At 39.3% G+C, this 22,358-nt stretch overlaps 1 protein-coding gene across 11 annotated transcripts in view; it reads right to left on the bottom strand.

The window, feature by feature from the left end:
• The window catches only part of cacna1db (calcium channel, voltage-dependent, L type, alpha 1D subunit, b), a 99,712-nt gene extending 77,575 nt beyond the window's left edge, over positions 1-22,137 (bottom strand). For 4 of the 11 annotated variants that reach the window (XM_040047543.1, XM_040047544.1, XM_040047545.1 and 1 more), the window contains exons 1-3: positions 21,679-22,136; positions 17,471-17,942; positions 16,888-16,993 (exon numbers count right to left, since the gene is read on the bottom strand). In XM_040047543.1, the coding sequence (XP_039903477.1) occupies positions 16,888-16,993; positions 17,471-17,942; positions 21,679-21,712 (612 nt within the window). In that variant the 5' untranslated portion in view covers positions 21,713-22,136. Of the gene's footprint in view, positions 1-16,887; positions 16,994-17,470; positions 17,943-20,772; positions 21,652-21,678 lie in introns of those variants that run through there. The other 7 variants (XM_040047540.1, XM_040047541.1, XM_040047542.1 and 4 more) reach the window with 3 other exon arrangements.
• Between the last annotated feature and the right edge of the window lie 221 nt (positions 22,138-22,358).

The raw sequence follows: 22,358 nt of genomic DNA, 5'->3' as shown, positions 1-22,358 counted from the left end.
GTCCCTTTCAGATCGTTATTTGAAACATAATCAAATAAGGAGATAATAAAAACACAGGATGAGGATCTCTGTCTGTCCGTCCATTCCTGCATACACAGGACATTCCTATTGTTGTGTATTTCACCGCTTTAGCCACATAAACTAAATTCGACCTCATTTTCCCGCTTCTGTCAAAAGCCAGTGTGTGCACACTGTGAACACGTTATCATCTGATCTCTGTGCAGAGATGTTCTTCCATCCTTTTCATTTTATGGGTTTATGTTGAAGAGATATGGACCTTTCAGTGGTATAAAAGAAAACAGCCTTGTGAGGCTGAAGTGAACTACAGAGACACACTGTCTCAGTGCCGAATGAATTTTTGTTCTCACTTATGCTAGCTATCCTTATTATTATCGCATTAACCATTGCCAGAAAGTTAAAAATCTGAAAAATGGATCAGCTGCGATTAGTAAAACAGCAAAATACTAACTGAGGTGTGCGGTGCTGATTCTCATATAGAAGAAGAATAGAGACCCATGTGGTTATGTGATGGGTGTGATATGTCTGTCTTCACCTTTTTCTAGAACAGTCTTCCTATCTGTAGCTATCACTGCCAATCTTTCTCTGCTCAAACACATACAAACAGCATCCATGCTTTCTGTGCCTGGCTGTTAATGAGAGGGCTTCACCTCACATACAGCACATACTCACATGGGAACACCTACATCGTTCCTTACACCCACCTACACGCATACACTATATACATGCATACACATAAAAAGGAGACGCTGCACCTGCATGCAAATGGACACAAGAAAGTAGAAGAGGAGATCTGACTGTTTATGCTAGGTCTCATGTTATGCTAGTCTGATCCCAAATACTGATCCTAATGCATCTTTGTCTCCTTCCTCTTGTTTTGAATGATTGCGCTCCTCAGTAATCGATAGAAAATATGGATGAAATCAGCCTGACAGGAATAGTTTTAATAACTGTGTGATCTTAGACTCTTAATGACCACGTTTCTCTACATGTATAGAACAAAATGTATAGCAGCTCTATACGGTTGTCCCTTCTTTTTACACATGTACAGAAAAACACAGACGCTCACATGCTTGAAAGAGCAGTGCGCTGCTTTGTGTGACCCTCATTTCGCCTCTTCCCTAAACCTTTAATCCGTGCCTGAGAGAAACTTATGTAACCATTTTTAAGACTTAAGTCAGATGTGGAAAAACACATTTTTAACAAACCCCATAAGATTGCAACAAATGCATATACACAATTGTATGCTGACTGTCCAGTTGTACATATACAAACAAACAGGGCTCCTGTACAGTATAGATGGATGCACAATAACACAATATAAGAACAGCAGGGTCAGTTTCTCAACTTCCAGGGAAAATGTTCACGTGCTGTCACAAACATACACTTTCTTTAAAATGTCACCGTTAAATTGCAGTAAAACACTGTGACTGGCAGCTGGAGCTGTAGTTTCTTACTATAAAAATGTTACAGTATTGCATTATGAAATCTTACCTTTACAGTTTAATACAGTTAGTTTCAAATTGCATATGTGATCGGCAGCCACTTAGAAGAAAGCTGGCTTGAACAGACAGTGTCCTTAAAGTGAAACGAGCTAAAACAGCATCAGTGAACTAAGGGGATGTACCACCTTCACATACGGTTAAAATGAGCATAACAAGTCCCCTTTAAACACTTTTGGAGTCTGCTGTAGATAAAAAAAATAACCATCACAGAACATCTAAATTAACAATTTAACCTTAAACATTTAAATTCCCCATAGGTTTTTTTTCACTTGCTAAATAATCAGAACTTTGTTATACAATAAAAACGTTAAATTCCTTGCTCTTACCGTTTTTCCTTGTGGTCGCACACAAAAAACAATTTATTACTGTAAGAGAATCCTAAATTTTTAAAACAGTTTTTTTCTTTTACAATGAGTGGATGAATGTAAATACACATAAATATGCACACACATACAGGGTAGCACAGTGGTCCAGTGGTTCATGAACTTCCCTCAACCGCAACCCTTTGTGAGTTATCGCCAGGTGCTCTGGCTTCCTCTCCAAGCATGTCTCCAAAGACAGGCTTGTTAGGTTAATTATAATGATTCTAAACAGTCTGTAGGCGTCCGTGTGAGCTTCAAAAGTTGCCTGTCTCTGCTTTAGGAATCTGATCGACTGGTGACCTACCCTGGGTGTACCTCACCTACTGTGCGATGTCAGCTGGGCTAGGCTGACATCGCCACTTGAAAATAACCTTAGGGATGTGTTTTTTTTTTCAGGCAGGTTTTGTGAGAAAAAATTTTATATTACAATCAAGATGAATGAAGTTTAGGCGAAGCATGGATTTTCCATGGTATGTGCTTTGACTTCATGTTATGACTAACAGTGAAACAACCCTCCTGCAGTGTCTGCCTATGGTTTTAATCAGAAAATTATGTGGCTCATTACCATGGTTTTAATTTTAATATCCAGCATTAGCCAAAAAATTATTTACCCTTTGATCTCTGACTCATGCTGTTCATGTGAAGGCTCACCCACATGCAGTAAAAATTGACTCCAATAATGAGGACAGACTGCACACACAGCCAATCAGGTTAAGTGGGCTGATACACTGAAAACTACTCAGAAAACACATCAAAGAAATTAACAAATGTTAAACAAATTTTTGTTTTGTTATCAAAAAATTGTCTGCGTTTTTTTCTTCCATGATTATTCATTATGTACAAATTGTCACATCAATATTAAATGCCTATATGTCTCCCACTGAGTGCAGCACTGATAATACAATTTCTCTCTCAGTATCACGCCTGCTCTCTTCCCTTCATGCCAGGTTTACAAAGCAAGGACACGAATGGAGCTAAGCAATGAGTCATCCTCTTCCTATATAAGCAAAAATATATTATTCATTGTGATAATCTAGAACACTGGAGAAACCATTTGACCCAAAATAATGAAAGTGGACTTTATTTGAATAGAGCCTTATTTTAATAGGTATTAGAGCATAATTAAAGGTAGTAGTTTGTGCGCTTTTTTAAAAAGTTTTTTTTAGCTTGTGTGCTTTACAACACACAGGTGAACCAAACCAGAAATGTCTATTCCACACTTTACTACATTAACAGGTCCTAGCCCAAGCTTCACAGCCCCAGGGGTGGAGGGTTTGGTGTAAGCTAATATATGATATCATATAATTAATTTTTAAATTATATTTAAGTGATAACATGAACTGTTCAAACACAGACACAGACTCTACACTGATCAGATTTGCTCTTCACTGTAATCCCAAAAGTTATTTGCATTCAAATGGTTTAGCTATAATTGGGATGGTAATTAATTTTCTTTGTAAAACTAAAATCATATAACTGTGTCAGACAGAACTCATTGGTGGAAGCTTTTTGCACTTAACCTATATTGTTTTGCATGTGATGCACTAAAATGAATACATTTAACATGGTCCTTTCTATTTTAAGTTTATTCTAATAAATAGTTTAAGTTCAATTTTTTATAAGAGAATAAGTTTTAAACTCAACACTCAAATAATAAAAGTAAATTTGATGTTTACTGATCATGTTTAGTTGAAAGCACTTTCACTATTTTTAAGTTTTTGTTGCCCCTCCCACATTTTTCCCGGCACTGGAACCGAAGAGACGTCTGGACTTGTTTGTCAGGAAAAATTAAGTCGTTTTTGGTGGTTTTGCCTGGGATTGGACATGTTTCTTTCAGTCTACAGTCGATAGGGAGTACTTTTCCTCAAACCTCCACGCAAACTGGTGAGTTAAATCTTTGTATTTCAACTTTAAGCAAAAATAGTTGCATGTTACATTACGCAAATGTGCACGCTAATTCAATCTACAGTGAACCCTCGTTTACCGCGGGGGTTACGTCCCAAAAACAACCCGCAATAAGTGAAATCCGCAAAGTAGTGAAAAGTATTTATTATAAATGTTTTAAGGCTGTAATCCTCACAGCCTTAACCCCTGCTCATGCTAATGGTTCTAGCATCTTCCTCGTCCATCCAAACCGCGCGGTTCCATTGTGTGATGTGAGCACATCCAAACCGTGTTCAGGGTTAGCCCGGGTCCGGACTCCGGCCCCGATCAGAGGAGGAGGACCAGAGCACGGCCGGGCACCTCCAGCCGTTCACATGGACAAATAAACCTGTCATTATTCTCTGCACAGCCGCGCTCTGACGCTCAGCCCCTCGCTGAGGCTCGAGGGGCTGAACACCGCTCCTCTGCACCTGTACGGCCTCTCGTAAAGTTTACTTTATTAACATGTGCGCCGCTGCAGCGCCAGACCAGAGTAGAAGAGTGAACCAGTGGACGGTGTTAGATGAAGCTCATCATCTTTATGAAAGAAAAATTACAAAAATATGCACAACAGGTTAATCCTCCTTCCAGGTTAAGCCTAGGTCGCAACCTGCTGTACAGGCTCCTGCAGCCAATCTACAAAAACCCATTCTCTTGACGGGTTGCTGCCTTATCAACATTGAAGAATGGGTCAAATGCAGAGGACAAACTTCATTATACAGTTGTATAATGACAATAAGCCTTACAGATTCCCCAAATTTTCCTGTTTTTTTTTTTTTAATTTGAACAATTAACTTGTACTTAAATAATAAACAGCATTTATAGAAATACAATACTTTTATACTTGTGTTACTCTCCACCAACAGGTTAACTCACAGTTTTTTCCCCTCTGTAGAATGCTGCTGATGGTGACCTTGAAATCCCAATAGGAATCATCTTCAATGGTGAAAACGGAAGTCCAGAGCAAGAACGGAACCCCTCCCAGCTGGGGATCCTTCTAGAGGGCAATGTGGTAATGGATTCCATCTGCAGTCTTCCTTTGGCAATGTGTCTCCTGTTTGGACTGACTTATGCACTCCACTTGGAGTACCCAAAGTGCATGAAGAATACATTCCTGTTTATCCAGCAGATTATGCTGAATCTGGGACGAAACGATCCTCCTCCAAAACGCCAAAGGCTAAAAAATGAGCTTTCAGTGTGTGCATAGATACATTGAATGTTCACTCTTCATTGAGCAGCTTTTTCTCAAGTTCAGGAAGTCATTATTGTGTTTGTAATTGTCTTTTTTTGTTTTTAGTGGATGGCAAAACCAGGGCTTAAAGGAGTAGTTCACTGATTTTACATACTGAGATATGTTCTTACCTTAGCTTTGAAGAGTTGATGCATACCTGTCTTGTCTTTGTGCGAGAGAAAGGCTCTCCCATATATTCCAACTACCTCCACTTTTTGCTCCTTTTAGAAGCTACCGAGCTCCTCCACGTTTTCCCTATTTATGTAAAATTACATGAAAAGTTACACTATCTAAGTTTAGTTTCACTAAATTTAACGTATAGATTTTTGAAGCCGATAAAAAGGGGCACTATATTTCAAGCGCGCAGTAACCCTAGTGCACTCTGGAGCATAGACTGAGTTACTGGGGGGATGAAGAAGTGCTCCTACAGTGTTATTACACCTCGTAATATAGTACCCCTTCTTATCGGCTTAGAAAATCCACACGTTAAATTTAGTTAAACTAAACTTGGAGAGTGTCACTTTTCATGTAATTTTACATAAATAGGGAAAACGTGGGGGAGCTCGGTAGCTTCTAAAAGGAGCAAAAAGTGGAGGTATTTGGAATATATGGGAGAGGCTTTGCTCCATTTGCATGACTGAGGGCACGCACAAAGACAACACTGGTACACATCAACTCGTCAAAGCTAAGGTAAGAACATAACTTATTATGTAAAATCAGTGAACTATTCCTTTAATTTCATTGTCTCGCTGGGGCCATTCCTTATTCCATAGTTTTTATTTTTCCAAGTTAAAATATTTGTGAAAATAAGTTTTACTGTTACAACTTGTTACCCAGAGTGTCGCACCAAAGTTCTTTACTTGTGATACACAGTTTTATCTGTTTAAAAGGATTGTTTTAAAGAAAATGTTTTATTGGAAGTCCAATTGTGCAAACAAAAAACTTACTGTTCAAAAAAAACTACCTCAGAGACCACAAATAAATTCTTGTCAAAAAGTGGCTAAGAACAACTGAAATATTGTGTTTGTTTCTGAAAGAAATGTCTTCTTAGAAGCGCCATGTGTAAAAATTGGAATACTGTTCAAAGGAAAACAAAAGTCTTGTTTTGTTATAAATAAAGTAAAAAAAAAAACAAAAAACACTTTAGTGGTCTTTGGTTTTGAGTGTGTTTGCCTTGACATATTAAGTTTTAGTAATAATAATACATTTAATTAAAAGACGCTTTTAATTAAACACTACGCAAAAAAGTGAGTTTTGTAATATTAGCACCACTTAAACAATTTAGTTTTTTCTATTAGTATTAAGTTAACTGTACTTAAACAAATTATTTTTGAAATATTGAATACTTAAACACTTTAGGTAGCGATGACTCAATATAGTAAATTGTGACAATTTTACTTTTAAGTTTACTTGACTAAATCAGTTAATTTTTTGTTTTGGGTTGATTACTCAAATCATTTGAAGGGAATCGGTTTCCTCAAACGATTTAAGTGTATTGAACTTATCCGGGTTTACAGTGTTCTTGATCCGACACTTTCAGATATACTTCATCTTATTTAGTCCACCATGACGATTGGATGCGATTTAATTTGATTTATATGTTGTGCCCAATGTTCCCTCTAGGCTGCGCGTGTGCGCAATTGCGCACTGCTGGCACGGTCTCTGCGCAGAAAAAAATCTGCGTTGCGCACACAAAAAAAATTAAAGTAAATACGTTAACAATTCTGTTTCGCAGTGTTAGTCAGTACTAACACTGCAAAACAGCTACTGGCTGCTCCCGTATGGGATTAGAACGATGCCACCTTATCCCATAGTCCAGCCAATTACGCGATTCACATTCGTATATGCGCAGCTAATCAACGTCGTTGACAGGCTATGACAGCGTCCTTATGTACCGACACCGGCGTTTTAACTAGCAAAGCGGCGTGCTGATGTGGAGTGAAGCCACGTTATTGACAACGTGTACAACCATTGGAGATGTGAGCAGGACAGACGGAACAATTGACAAGTTTCCTTGTGTGTGTCACAGCAATGAGGTGACTGCTGAATGTTACAGGTGTTACAGGAGTGATACATCTCCTGTTGTCAGGCCTGCAGGTATCAGGCTGTTGTTCTCCTTTATCTCATAGTGGACAGAAATTATTTTTGGAGTGACACAAATAATTTGTGTGGCATCAGATTTGATGCAGAACAGCTGATTGTTCTGTAAATATTTTGAAATGTTTGTTTAAAAAAAAAACGCCTTTGCAGCATTTTTAGGTAAACAGCTGCAAAAAACTTTGTTTGCAAAACTCAGTTACTTTTTTGAAGAAGTAACTATATAATTAATTGCCCAACATTGGTTATTATATTCTGTATTTTGCACACAGAGAGTTACAGGACTCTCTCCCAGACCACAGACTCATAATACAAGTCAGAGCTTTATTTTTTTTTTTTAAAAAAAGAAAAAAAAAGAAAGAAAGTTGTGTTTCCAAAATTGGAGTTCAAGTTATTTTACTTCCAATAGTGTTAACATCCTACACGGGTCATGAACAAGATTTTCTTTTAATTTTCATTGTAAGTGGGCTAAAGCAGTTAAAAGTAGTCTAACATAAATGCTGTGATTTGATTATTTTAATAAAACACGTAACTTGGATGGATTCGACGTTGGCGTGACCACAGTGCACACGTCTGCTGTTGCTCACAGTGGTCCAAGGGGTCGCTCAGGGAGTTTGTGTGTTCGCTCAGACACATGAAAAATTAGAGGGAACATTGGTTGTGCCCAACATAAAAGAAACTGGACTGAGTGGCTGTCGCTGTCCGATGTGCTGAATGCTTCTTTCAGTATGTAAAACATGAGTCAAAGAAGGTGGATGAAACACCCTAACAGTCAGTGGTCCTGCAGGCCAGTCCAATAGTGAATGGTATAGCCATAAATAAAAAATTTTTAAAAAAAAAAATCAAACCATGAGCTTTGATGTAAATATCTGGCCACGGTGAATATCACAAAGCTTTAATAAAAGAGCTGGAACAGGCTGATAATGAATGTGCTGTATATGATAACTGCAGGCGTGGAACAAGAAGACAGCCTGAACTTATGTTAAGATAAAATGCAAGTTTTGGCCAAAAGTTGCACATTAGTAGTTTAAAAAGACAAGCAGTATTTTCTGTTAACATGCGAGATGTCACCTAAGTCATGAACATTTTCTTGGGTTAAAGATCTCACAGACAGACACGACTTACTCACTATTTTCATTCAGCTGATTCATATTGGATTCTTAATGAGCTCCTGAGCTGATCAGCAGTGAAGGTTTGTCAGCCCGTGGCTCAGGGGGTTGGGAAGCATATCTGTAACCGGAAGGTCGCCGGTTTGATCCCCGGGCTCTCTGTCCTGGTTGTTGTGTCCTTGGGCAAGACACTTCACCCTACCGCCTACTGGTGTTGGCCAGAGGGGCCGATGGCGCGATATGGCAGCCTCGCTTCTGTCAGTCTGCCCCAGGGCAGCTGTGGCTACAACTGTAGCTGCCTCCACCAGTGTGTGAATGTGAGAGTGAATGAATAGTGGCATTGTAAAGCGCTTTGGGTGTCTTGAAAAGCGCTATAGAAATCCAATCCATTATTATAGTGGTCAAAGGGGCTGTCTCCTAAATCACTACCCAGCTTAACAACATATGCATTCTCCACTCTGCACAGTAAGGGGAAGTGAAGAGAAGAGCAGAATGCAGAAAAGGTGAGGCGTGTTAAATAAAGAAAATAATAAGAACAGACAGAGATCTGAGCATAAAACTAGGCTTCAAAGCGGAAAAGCTGAGGTAGTTAAGGAGACAGGATGACACATCTAATAAGAGATGAGCAGAGAAGACTGAGAAGTCTGAGGCTAAGTGTATACCTTCATGCTCAATTTCAAGTATCTACATGTGGAGATGGCTACTGATATCTACAATTAGGTCCTTAACTATATAGACAATTACCCAATTTTTTTGTAATGAACATGAAGTTTCACTTCATCAGGTGTAATATTTTTTTTCATCACTTTGTTCATCTCAAGCGAGGTCAGGTTACCATGGTAACACGTATCCATCTGCCACATACTAGTGAAATTTACACAAAGGTATGTTGGGCGACAGTAGACATAGTGAGTGCATATTATGTGATTTCAGATGTGACGAGTGATGCTTAAATAGAGATCTGAAGAGCATGTCTGACACAGAAAGACATTATCTGACAGCAGAGGGGAGAAAATTTGATTCAGTCACATGACAGAGTTTGGGTTTTTGTTTTGTTTTGTTTTTTTCAAATTTCCTCTCTATTAGTCGACCCTCCCACGTATAATCTCCCACCCTACATCTCTCCACTCATCCAATCCTCCAATCCATCATCCATGCGTTCACCCCATCCACCTCCCCTCGCTGCAACCTCCGCTCATTTAGTGACGGATAATCCACTGGCCAGCTTAATCCCTCAACCTGCTCACACACACGCACACTTTCGCTCAGTCCCAGATACTCATCCGCAATCTCAAATATACAGACCCACAAATACACAGCAAACAGTCACATTTCTGAACCGAGCACCGATGAGATAAGCCCTAAACTTAACTGTTTCTCATATGAACGGGATGAAAATTCACCAGAGGAGCAATTTAAAATGCATTTCACATTTTTAGGAGTATTTGGTAACAGGCATGCATGCGTTGAATTAAGCTTTGAAACCTTTAAACCACTGTGATTTAAGAATATTCTATTTAAAAATATGTATATGTCAACATGTCAAAACTTTATTGGTAAAATAAGCTGTAGGTCAATGAGATAAGCATTAGCATTAACACTAGAATCTGCAACTGCATCCTAAGTGTAGATATTTACTCAAGTATACGTGTTATCTTTGATGAGCATATAGACGACAATGGAGGGCCAATTTAAAAGCATTTTGCTTTTCTTTGTGGTAAATTTACCAGTTTTTGATTTAACAATCTATTTCTTTTCCACTTCCCCATCCTTTGCTGTGAATGAGCTGATCAAACACCCACACAGCCTCTAAAAGTGCAAAACACCTGCTCGAGTGTTGTCACTTATAGAGCCTCATGACATCTTTTCAGTGGTCTTTTCCGTGCATTTAGACACTATCCTTATTGACCTGTCCTTCACACTTTGTGAAAACTCCTCTAACTCTGCTAAGAGCAAGGCGCTTGAAACAAAGTGGTTTTCGGATCATATAATTGAACAAGACCACTTTAAGATGCCAGTTTTCACATTTGCTTTCCCCATTTCTAGCAGTTCTTATATAAAACTACAAAGACTTTAGGCACATTGTGCGACCGAGCTTGAAACGAACTGCTAAAATGAACAGAAAGCTACGCACAAACATGCAGAATCTGAAGATTAGCAGCAGGTTTACTGATTGACTGGGAATGTTTTTACAGGCTTTGGTCCATGATGGTAATCAGCGTGTACAGAGAGGAACAGAGTGAATATCCATCCATTCGCTTCCGCTTATCCTTTTCAGGGTCGCGGGGGGCGCTGGAGCCTATCCCAGCTGTCATAGGGCGAGAGGCGGGGTACACTATGGAGAGGTCGACAGTCTGTCGCAGGGCTAACACACAGGGGACAGACAACCATTCGCACTCACATTCACACCTAGTGGCAATTTGGATTATCCAATTAACCTATCCCCACAAGCTGCATGTCTTTGGACGGTGGGAGGAAGCCGGAGTACCCGGAGAGAACCCACGCAAACACGGGGAGAACATGCAAACTCCACACAGAAAGACCCCGGCCTGATGGTGGAATTGAACTCAGGACCTTCTTCTTGCTGTGCGGCACCAGTGCTAACCACCGTGCCACCAGAGTGAATATATCTGGTAAAAATGCAACTTCTGAGCCATAGGATATTATCTGATGAATATTTTGCTCTTTTTGTTTTTCTGTTTTATGTGTATGTATTCATAAACAGTGAGTGAATCAGTCACTGTGTCAGAGGGCCTGAGCTTAGATAGTCACTGGGAACTGTCAACACAAGCTATCAGATAACAGCTAATACGTTCCCAGACTGCTTTTGAAGTGTATTGAGGCTTTAACACCTTTGACGCCACCTCAATTAATTGTTAGCGTTTACAAATTCCAACAAAATATCTGCAGGGTTGCACAGAGCCCCAAGTTAAATAAAGAATCTGCTTCATTTGTAAGTAGCGATCAGCATTCTGATGCTTAAGTTTATAAAACATGATGTATTGTATTGCTGTGCTGCGAACATCCCAGCACTCTAAGTGTAATCGACCTCAATCAGCTACAAGATCAATAAAGAAAATAATACAGTAACATATTAAAGTAGCTGTAATCCCCCGCTGAACCAAAAACAACTGCATTTTCACACAGGATTACAAAGTCAATAACGTTCAGTTCACTGCTTTGTTTCACTCTCGGTGCTTTCATTGTCCAGTTTTAAGCAACAGAGGGTGCAAAGAATAATGCAAAGTCTATCGTTTTTTTTAACATAACAGCTTCCAGATTCTTAAATCTGCCTGTTTTTAGTTATTTTCTCTGTCAAATTATGGTAAATAATGGTTTAGATGACACAACCAAGAGAATGATCATTTTGTGCCCAACTGATTTATTGCTCGGCCAGTATTAGCTAGTTGTTGATTTATTGGTATCAGCATTCTAACAATAACAATAAATTAAGGTAAAGTTTGTCAGAGGGAATTCTTTCCTTCAACTTTCCTGTTGGCAACACGTTTGGAATGCCACAAACAACCAGCTGATCCGAGCAGAGGCGAGATGAGCGCAAACGTGTATATAAATAACTACACATAACAAATGAGATGGAAATCTGTTTCTGTTTCATGAGTCTGAAAAAAAAAGCCAAAAAAGTTAAAATATTTTTTTCCTGATCATGTTGATGTCGGTCTTAAATATTGATCAGGCTCTAATTGTATTGATCATTTCTGAAGATCAGTAACCAATAGCCAATAAGCATCAAAACACAATGAATTGGAGGTAACCAGATAAAAATATTTTAACCACATTTTAAATTATTGCAAAACAAGAAATACATAAAAATTCCGATTTTTTTTTAGTATTTTTGTTTTTAAAGTGTTTCCTTTTAAGAGGAGAAATCGTTATGTGATGCGACTCTGAAATTCTCTTTGACAGAGCACACTTGCAAAAAGATAATACTTTTTTTTCTCTCCTCCTCACACATACTGTACATTGTGCAGTGAGGACGAGCGGAGACTTGGGCAGCGTGAATAATCCCCATCTGTTGATGGAAAATGTTACGTTTTTCTGTGTCTGTCTCTCAGTCACTCACACACAAACACATCCACGCATGCACACAATTCCCTATGATGCTAAGAAGGTCCCTTGCCAGCCTCGGAAAAATAAATAAATAAATGTTTGGAGCACATGACAAAGTCCTCTGAGGACACTGCAGGTTAAAGTTATGAGAGAAAATGTATTCTTGCTCCTTTGGCAATAAAGTGCGGCATAAACTGCACAAACACACAAGTTAAATCAGCACGTATCTCATTTTGTCCGTTAGTTTCCTTCAGTCTTTTCTCAGCCCAGTCCTGTTTCATCTAAACATAAATGTATAAAATTCTGTGAGCCATTTACACGAGAGGTTGAACTTGAATATATTTAGACTTCCTTGAACATGTAGATGCCTGAGGTTTATCACATCAGAACAAGTCAGACAGAGTGAGAATAGCCACAGTGACAAGCCCGTCATCTGCTGTTTCAATCAGATTCACACTGACATGAAGATTTTGGGTAAAGTTGGAGGACAGAAGGTTAAATGTCCTTCTTCAAGAGACAATTGGGGATCAATAGGAATAACGTGTGCACTTTCACAAGGGCACAAACAAGAAAGGACAAGCTTCTGATTTCTGTCACTTCATTCTGTCATTTTCATCAGTCCACTTAACTTCTCAGCTGGATGATGATTATTTTTTATATTTAAAAGCCAGAGTTTTGTAACCAGTGACTTCAGTACAAGGAGACAACAGGTAAAAACCACTGATGGCAGCGTCAGAGTTGTGATTCTAGATTGACAATTTGGCTGATATCAAAACAAAATTAGTGATGCAGAGTCTAGTATTTAAGATTGTGCATGTTACTAAGACAATTCATTATGAGTTTAGTTTACATAGTTCTAGCATAAACACATTTTTAAAAATTTAATGCAGTGCATTACAGTCAATAACTTTCTATAAGTTTTTATTTATTATTGTTGCAGTGAATAATTTATACATTTATAGCACTAATAATAAACACTGAGTCTTTAAAGACACAGAAACATTGCATGCAGCTTTAATGTATTTTTTAAAAGTGTTTATAAGTACTAGTCAGCAGTTAGCTGTTAAAGTAAGCTCATTTTACTTAAAGTTTGAAGGATACACAGTTTGAAAACCCTCCTAAAAGGTTTTCTCTATCACTGAATAATGCAGAAATATAAAAGCAGGTAGCAATGTGCAAATTGTTATTGAATACTATTATTATTATATTATCAGTTTTAATGACATGCTGTGTGTTCAGTTAGCTCTCAACAAACCAACAGATATTTATTCTACTTATAAGGGTGGGCCGGAACTTTGCAGATGCTGATGTTAAGTATGTTGTGTGTCAGTTTTGGGAGTGAAATTATGGAATCGACTTAATGATGAACTGAAGATGTGTTTCTCTTTGTCATTTTTCAGGAAGAATTTAAAAATTTGTATCATTCAAGGTTACGGAAATTTGGTTTGATGAATAACTTTGTGTTGATTTAATTTCTTGATTTATCATTGATTTCTTTTCAAACTGTTATATAACTGATTTATCAATGCTATTTATTTTCTTGGTTAAGGATTTGATTATTCCTATGGGGTAAAGGATATGATAATTATAAGCCACAATGCTTCAGCCTATTCCTTTTTTGGTTATTGTATGATGGAGTACTTTTATGTAAAATGATAATCTGTGTTGTTGACCGAAATAAATTTCACTTCACTTCAGATGCTTTAAGAGATGCAGTGTAATACACCAGCATCCGTCTACCCTGCATTTTACCTTCACTTAAATATTTTCTGCTGAAAGCGGTCAAATATCATCATTGTTCTCTGTAACAAGAAGCCAGACTATTTATCCAGTTCAAGCGTTTGCCTGCGCTAACACTATGAACACCATAACGAGAGGGTCAAGATTCACATTTCATCAGTCTGTTCTGAACAAAAAGCCATTTATTACCGAAGGCACTCTGACATGTGACGGCAGGAAAAGCACAGGTGTAAATAACAAAATGGATAAAATGCGAGTTGGATGGTTTCGTTTCAGCGCCGTGCTGTTGTTAATGCTGGCTCGCTGACACGCACACATGAGACACAAATCCAACAGAGTCACTGTTAATGTCGTTGTTGACGGTGAAACTTTTTAGACTCATGTCTATGATGAGAATTACAATCTGCTGGACATTCAAGGGTAAAACAGACAACAGTAAAACACAAACACAGTTTATTCACTTAACATACAGTTTGTGTGAATGTACACAAAACCTACAAATCAACTCATCAGATAGATTTAATCACATGTGCAAAAAATCTATTTTCTATTTTCTCAAAAATGATCTTAATAAAAAAACATTAAACTGGTGCTATACACGTAAAAACGATGATATTTCTAAGATCTGATCTAAAATTGTTTTCTTGCATTGTAAAGTAATAACTATTATTCTGTTTGTGCTTTGATGCTGCCAGACAACACTGTAATTATGGAGTCAACAAAACAAACTGGTTTCTATGTCAAACTCCGTCTCTGTCTTTTCACCTCAGTGCTCCTCTTGGGAGCTGCTGTGTGACACGCAGAGGGATGACCCAGTGGGTGGGTGTGTGCATGTGTGTGCAGTTCATTTATGCTTTCATAAATGCACGCACCAGTGTTTGTTTGTGTGTCAACAAAACAATGAAACCCAACACATCTATTCAAATATTGCCGGGAAAGCCCTCTGACGAAACTCGCACGTCCAGCACATCAATCTCATGCAAAAGTGTATAGCCATTGTGTGTTTTTATGTGGCCGATGACAATAGTGGAAGTGGAATCAGCTAACAGCATGGTGCATGGTGTGCATTCAGCATCTGCAAACGCACACATGGCAAAGCAAAGTGTAAAAAGACACGAAAAATGAAACCACAAGAGTATCACCTGTTATTGCCGTTTAGCATTAAAAAAAATTGAACTCTCGAAAAATAACTAATCAAATTCATGTTTGGCACTTTGAGCACCACAAAGCAAGTGCCACTTAGTTCTGTTATATTCAAGAGGCTGCAAGCATCTCTACAGTCAACATCTCCCAAACTGAGCAGCGTACACAAAACAATCTAAATAACATCAATGGCCACATACAACATATGTTTATTTGATTCTGAAGTGAACTGTACCCCTCAAATACTAGTCAAGCTGTTTTTTAGCATGTGAGGCCCCAAATGATGTGTTCCTTTTGTTTTAAGCAGAGAAAAACAATTCATTTCAACCCAACTCAGGCAGCTCCTGCATCAGAGATGTACAGGAGCCCACTCTGAATGTTTGCACTGCATGTTCTCCAAATAAACTAAAAACCTACCTAAATACCTCATTTCAGACTTTTCTATGTGCATGGCTTCAATTTAAATTCAAAGCATCAACCTTCCACAATAAAGGTTATAAAAAGCTGCAAAGTGCATGTATGCCCCCTCACATTCATTATTAAAATGGCTTCACATTAGACTTTAAGTAAGACTACGAACTAGGGCTGGGCCATATCATACTGTTCACAGTAATACCGGTATAATGTTGGGCAACGATAAGAAAATGAAATATCGCGATAGAATATGGGTAAAACGCGCATGCGCAGTGCCTTTGTTTTCATATGCACACGGCGGAAAAAGCATGGCGGCGACGGAGAATGAGAAGGGCGAAAGCAGATCGTTGAATGAAACGGATGAACCAGAATTGGTTTGGAAAAATGCTGCAACTTCAGTGGTGTGGAAGTGGTTTAGCTTTCGTCCGTCAGATACACAACAAAGCACTATTTTTGGTAGAGCATGCTAGCGGGCCGTCGTTATTACCGTGTTTTTTTTTTGGAAAATACGGCACACTTAAAATCAATCCTTTGATTTTCCTGAAAATCGACAGTGCCCCTTATAATCCCGTGTGCCTTATGTATGAATTCTGGTTGTGTTTACTGACCTCAAAACGATTTTATGTGGTACACGTTGCTTGAAAATCTGTCAAATGTTTCAGTATGACTTTGCTAAGCTACAAGGCCGCACCGCTTGATGGATTGTCAGAGCATTACGGCTATCGTAGGCAGGAACCTCGCGGAGTGATACGTACTGCGCTTCAACATGATATTACCGTATTGTGTGTGTATAACCTCTTTTTAAGTTTTGTGGATATTATACATGGTTATGCTGAGGATATGTCAACTGGAAATGCCTTATGGTTAAACTGTCAGCAAGGAATTTGCATTTGCACTGTTAAATTTTTATATAACTTTAATGCACATAAAAGCTGCTTGTTTAGAAAATACATTGATGGGTTTGCTTGTTTTTTTGCACTAATAAAGTTGTGGAGTTGTAAAGTATTTTGTCTAGTGTCAGTTATATCGTCAGTTATATCCTCGGTTATATTGTTATCACAAATTTTCAAATGTATATCGTGATAAATATTTTTGATCATATCGCCCTGCTCTACTACAAACAACAACAAAATCATCCAAATGTGTAACATGACACCTAACCAAGCCTTTGAAGTCCTGCACCGTCCCACAGTACACCCAGCTGACCACAAACAGGCATACATAAACTGAAAGAGTTAACACACGATTACATGAATAACATCCTTGTTACTACTCACCAGTTCTTGGTTGGTAGAGTTGGAGTCGTCTCCAGGAAAGGGGATGTAGATGGCTAAGGCCACACAGTTGGCAAAAATAGACAGCAGTATAAAGATATCAAAGGGCCTGAAAGGAGGCGGTTAAGGAACACGGTAAGTAAGACCACTAAAAGTATTTTATATCGTACTATAGATTAGGATAACTGTCATTATCCTGTTAACAGTTTTTTGATTTTTTTTTTTTTTTTTTTGGGGGGGGGGGGTATATGCACATTTTTAAAAATGTTATAGAAATGTAGCTAATGATAAAATGTCCTTATTTCACAGAAACTTGCATATAACCGTTGTTTTTCTAATCCATCCCCCCATCACCCAACTAGCAGTTTAGCTACTGACTCGTCTCCATGGACCCTCCCTTCTAATTACAAGTTCAGAATTTGGAATCAGCATCCAATTTCAGATCATGAAACTGAGTTATTTATCTCACTGACAGATTCATTTATACTTTCATTCACTCGCTGCTCTGTGACACAATCCATCCACACAAAGACACCAAATGCACTGAGACACCCAGACGCCTGCTGGTCCCTGGGCTAAAAGATACTTCCACTCCACCAGGCTGATGCAGGCTCTGCGGATCGGATTGTTGAGGGTGAGGCAGAAAAGGGCTCTGGGCGGTCTGCCGCTGGTGGATCCTCCCTGCTTTTTGCTTTTGGCATACTGCTGCCTCTTCTTCTGTGCCAGTGAGCCCACAGGAGCTGGCGCAGAAGTGGTACAAACTGGGGGACGTGAACTTATGTTGGGCTTTTCAGGATCGCCCTGCGCTTGCCGGGCTGCGCTAATGGCGGCATGCCAAGCTAGGACCGGGCTGACTCCGGGTGCAGCTCCACCGGGGCCCTGAATGGAGTTGTTGGCCCCGAGGAGGCCATGAGCGGAGCCGACGGGCTTGCCGGTGCTAGCTGGAGGATGAAGGGACTGTGATGAATGGAGCTGGTGCAGATGGGTGTTTCTTTCTGACCAGGGAGCTGAGGTGTCAGTTGGGGAAGTGGTCCTTCTGTTGCTGGCATACTGTGCCCCTGGAGAGAGCGAGTGGGAAACAAGGATAATATTTTGAGATTGAAGTTATAAACAAAAACACCTGAACATGTGTGTCATTGGAGGCATTGCAGAAAAGCTGCAACATTCCAAAATCCAATTTTTTCCACATTTTTACAATTTCAGGCTCATATCTGCCAGCTAGTAATAATACAGATGATATACTCACTTTGAATCCCTATGCAAAAAGTAACATATCCAAAATCTACACTAACATTCAAAGTATTCATCTACGCTCATGGGGCAAAACAAAGGCTCTAAAAAAGTTGCCTAAAATGTGTTCTTAATCTACACTATTCAAATGATAAACTTGCAGAAACATATCCTAATATTAGCTCAACGTGTTTACACTTGCATCAAGAACCAGCGACTCCAGCTCACATGTTTTGCCACAGCCAATCATTGAACAGTTTTCGGAAGAATATTTTTTGAGGCCCTGACATTCTTGTGTAGACAAAACACAGTAGCATCTCCATATATCTCCATCTTGTGGCTCTCCTGCCTTTGGAGGTCACAATTTCCGCAGCACCAGCAAAGACAATTGTGTTTGCTCCTTTAACATCTCACAGATGTATTTTCTTGATTGTCAAAAAGACAAGACTCCATTCTTTAAAATCTGGGTTAGAGAAATGCTTTCTATGTTGTGTTATAAAAACTGAGGTACAGTAGAGCCAACTCTCTGGAAAGATTCAGAACCACCTGGCTGCCTTTCACTTAATGGCTATCATAATGCCGCCGTTTTTGTCTTGTTAATGTACATAATAATGGCACACTCATGAACTGATGGTGAGTTAAGGAGAACGAGTCCCCCCCATCCCTATTATGTATACTGTTTATGTTATTATATCAAATTGGGGGTTTTTCTGTCTTGTACCCGTAATCTTAGGGATGGATGTGGGGAACATTACATTTTTTTAGAAAATTATAAATACAATTTGTGCCAATATGTCTCTGATATATTGGCTATTTTAGCTATTAGTCCATATATTGGCAGAGACATTTATAATGGCTGATAAATTCAAAGTATAAGAGTGAACAAGCGATGGGAAAAATACCCTTCAGCCATGTTATTAGCGTGGATGTTGTATTTTTTGCCCATCAAAAAGCACTTTGCATTTTCACTGTTGGCAAAGTGATGGAAGTCTACAAAAAAGATCAGCTGGTCACATAAAGGTGTAATCCACAACCTGCTGTGACAATAAAATGAGATTACTTTTAAATAATATTGTCATTATAGGACTCATAAATAATACCCATAGTCTTGGTCTTGGTCTTAAAAATCAGTCTTTAAAGTGCTTTTCAAACAAGGACATCACCATGCTTTCCCAATGAATGAGGTGACTGAAGATAACTGCTAGAATTTCACTTCAGCTTTTTGCAAAACTCTATTGGGAGCCTAATGGCAGTGGACATACATATATAATGTCGACAACATTATCACTACTTCACATTTAAACTTGCCTTGTACATTTACTTGTTTAATATGCAATTAACTGTCCTTAAAGAACCCATCCAGAGATAAAATGGGCAGAAAAATAAGAAGAAGAGGTGATTATGGTGATTATAATTATGGTGATGACGGGCTTGAAAGGAGCCCAGAAAAGACAGCTATAGAAAGAGAAAGCAGAACAGCCTGCATGAATGGGAGAGACAGAGAGAGTCATTAAAATCAATGCAGACCATGAGCTAAAAAGTCAGTGCCCTTGACACAGTCGCACACTGTAACTCTATAGCACAGTCACATCGGGGAGTGTTGTCAGCTATAGACTGGCCGTGTCATCCAGCAAAAACAGCTCCAACACACAACTAAGCACATAAAGAAAAAGAAAGAAAGAAAAAAGAAATGAGAAATCGATTTGTGTGGGTCATGTTCAATATGAGAGAGAGGCACAAAATCTGAGAAGAATAAAGCTTTTCTTTTAAAAGGTAATGATTAGACAAAGTTGGCTCCTTTATCAGATTTCAGGCAAGCTCCTTAATTTTATTACTTTTCATCAATATTCTGTGTTCGTCTGTGCAAAATCATAGTCACGATGACTCGACGCTCATAGTTAAAACATGATAGTTTATTATGCGGGGAAGTCTATCCAAAACATCACTTCACTTTAATTGCGCTTGATGTCAGCGCGATCGCAGGTGAGAGGTGCATTCAAAACATTTCAGCACCACCCCTCCTCATACAGCGATACACCACCGCCACAGGTGCAGCAGAACAAGTGCACGCTGCTAGTTAATAATAGTCACAGCCTGTCCGACATGTAAAAGGAATTAACCCAGCGCTTCTGCTGGATGTCGCACATCTGTCACAAGATGCTGGAAAACAGCTGTTGACTGTTGCTGTGGTCGAGTTTTGCTGCTTTTGTTTGGACAGCTTCTAAACTCTAAAAGAAAAACTTAGAAGAGAAGGAATTTACTTAAAAAAGTTCATTTAGCGTCTCGCAGCTTGTTCTGCAGAGCGAATATATTCAAAGCATCCTGTCACATGGTTTCAGAATGACCGTTATAGTCAACCATTTTTCGGAGAACTAGCCTCAACTCGCTTCCCAGTGGATCTGATTACTGATGTTATCACAATAATGTAGCCTACAAGCGCTTACAGTGTTAATACGCAATCCCTGCACTGGAATAAGTTGAGGAGGGGAAAAAACATGTCAGCAGCAGCAACGACTCAGAGCATATAATCACACGGATTAATCAGACATCCAGAGAATAAACCAAACGAGCGCTCTCGCCCCCTCTCCCTCTCTCTCTGCTGCGCTCCAACTCTCCTCCTGCGCTTCCACACGCACGTTTTAGGTTTTGTTTTTTTACCTTCAGACTGTTCATCTGCTTCTTGCATCCTCGAATCCACATCGAAAAGATCCGTTTTAAATCCAACTCATCGTTGGAAAAACCGTCCGAATGTGTCGAAGGCGCGAAACCTGAACAGAGCCTTTAACCTGAATCATAAAATGTTTTCCGAGCGCAGACCCTGAGAGGAGCGCCAAACATTTTCGCCACATCCGGGTGCCTGCCTGCAGATTCACGGCGTATCCGAGAGGACGCGCTGGCAGGGGTAGTCAATCCAGTGCTGTCAATTATCCTCTCTGTGGCTGGGGACGGACTGACACAAGTTGGAGCAATCGCGTGGGCTCCACTGTGCTGAAATCACGCGCGCCCACCAACTGGAAATGCACCTGTTGCCGCTTATTGGGAAACTTGCAAAGAGCGAATGAGATCATCTCAACGTAAACATTTAAATATTTTTAACTCTAGACGCCAGATGTTGCTTTAAAAAAACCCCTCTAAAAACAAATCAGCTGACTGGAGAATTAAGTCGTGCGATGACATCAGAGAGCAACGAAGACAGGGAGAAATGTATATCTATCTCACTATATATATTGTGTGATCCTAAATTAAAAACTGCTGCAAGGCTGTAATTAAAGGTCGTTTAAAGTACAGCCGTGTACCTCGGACTGTCTCTGCTTTAAAACTATCCACGGGTTTCAAAACCTCCGAATCTGTTTATTCTTTACGATTCGGTTAAGTGCTGCAATGAAGGTCATGAGACACGTGACTACACAAAAGAAACCAGTCGGAACAGTGATAAATCTGCTAGAAACAAATGGTGACAACTATACTTTCCCTTAAGAGGGAAATTTCTGTATTTGAGGATGAATACCATGTCCCTATCTTATCCTATCCTATCCATATGAAGAGTTAAACGCTCGGACTTACCCCGCAGGGGTCTTGCCCTTATGATTAACGGCATTAGATCACCTGGCTCTTCTCGGGGGCCTCATTGCGCTTTTTTCTGTCCTCTCTCCGCGAAGATTCGAGAGGAAATGGGTTGTTAGAGCGGTGCTGGAAGGTTACCCGTGATTGGATTACCTGAGCCTGCGGGATAAAGTTTCACGGTGGCGCGTAATCCTCAGATTATAATCCTGCTCCACTGTTCCATAAACTGCAGGTGAGGGAGGCAGATGCAGCTCGGTCCGGACAGCAATCCTGCACAATCCCACTATGCACGCAATGGGTTTAAAGTATTATGTCCAAATAATTACAATAAGCACAAAAAGGTCACGCCAGGACACAGGGGCGTTTTAACTTTTCACTATCAGTCTGCCATTTCGAGCAAAGTTAGGATTTAACGTGACTATAGATGAGTGCGATTTCAAATAAAGAACATAAACTAAAGTAAACGTAAAGTGTCACAGAGGTTCCGAATTAAAACACACAGCTATAAATATCGTTTTTCTTTAACTGGTTTTCCTCAAATAGGTTTTACTATTTGGAAATTATATCCTATCGTAAATATCTCATCATGCCACGATTATCATAAGTTATTATTATTATTATAAGTTATTATTATTATTATTATTATTATTTGATCGACTTTGAAGCTCAAAAGAGTCACC

This window comes from Simochromis diagramma, unplaced genomic scaffold, assembly GCF_900408965.1.
Source record: "Simochromis diagramma unplaced genomic scaffold, fSimDia1.1 OVJJ01000387.1, whole genome shotgun sequence".
Classification (NCBI taxonomy): Eukaryota; Metazoa; Chordata; class Actinopteri; order Cichliformes; family Cichlidae; genus Simochromis; species Simochromis diagramma.
The sequence above is the reverse complement of the archived record's forward strand: the minus strand, read 5'-3'. Positions and strand labels throughout refer to the sequence as shown.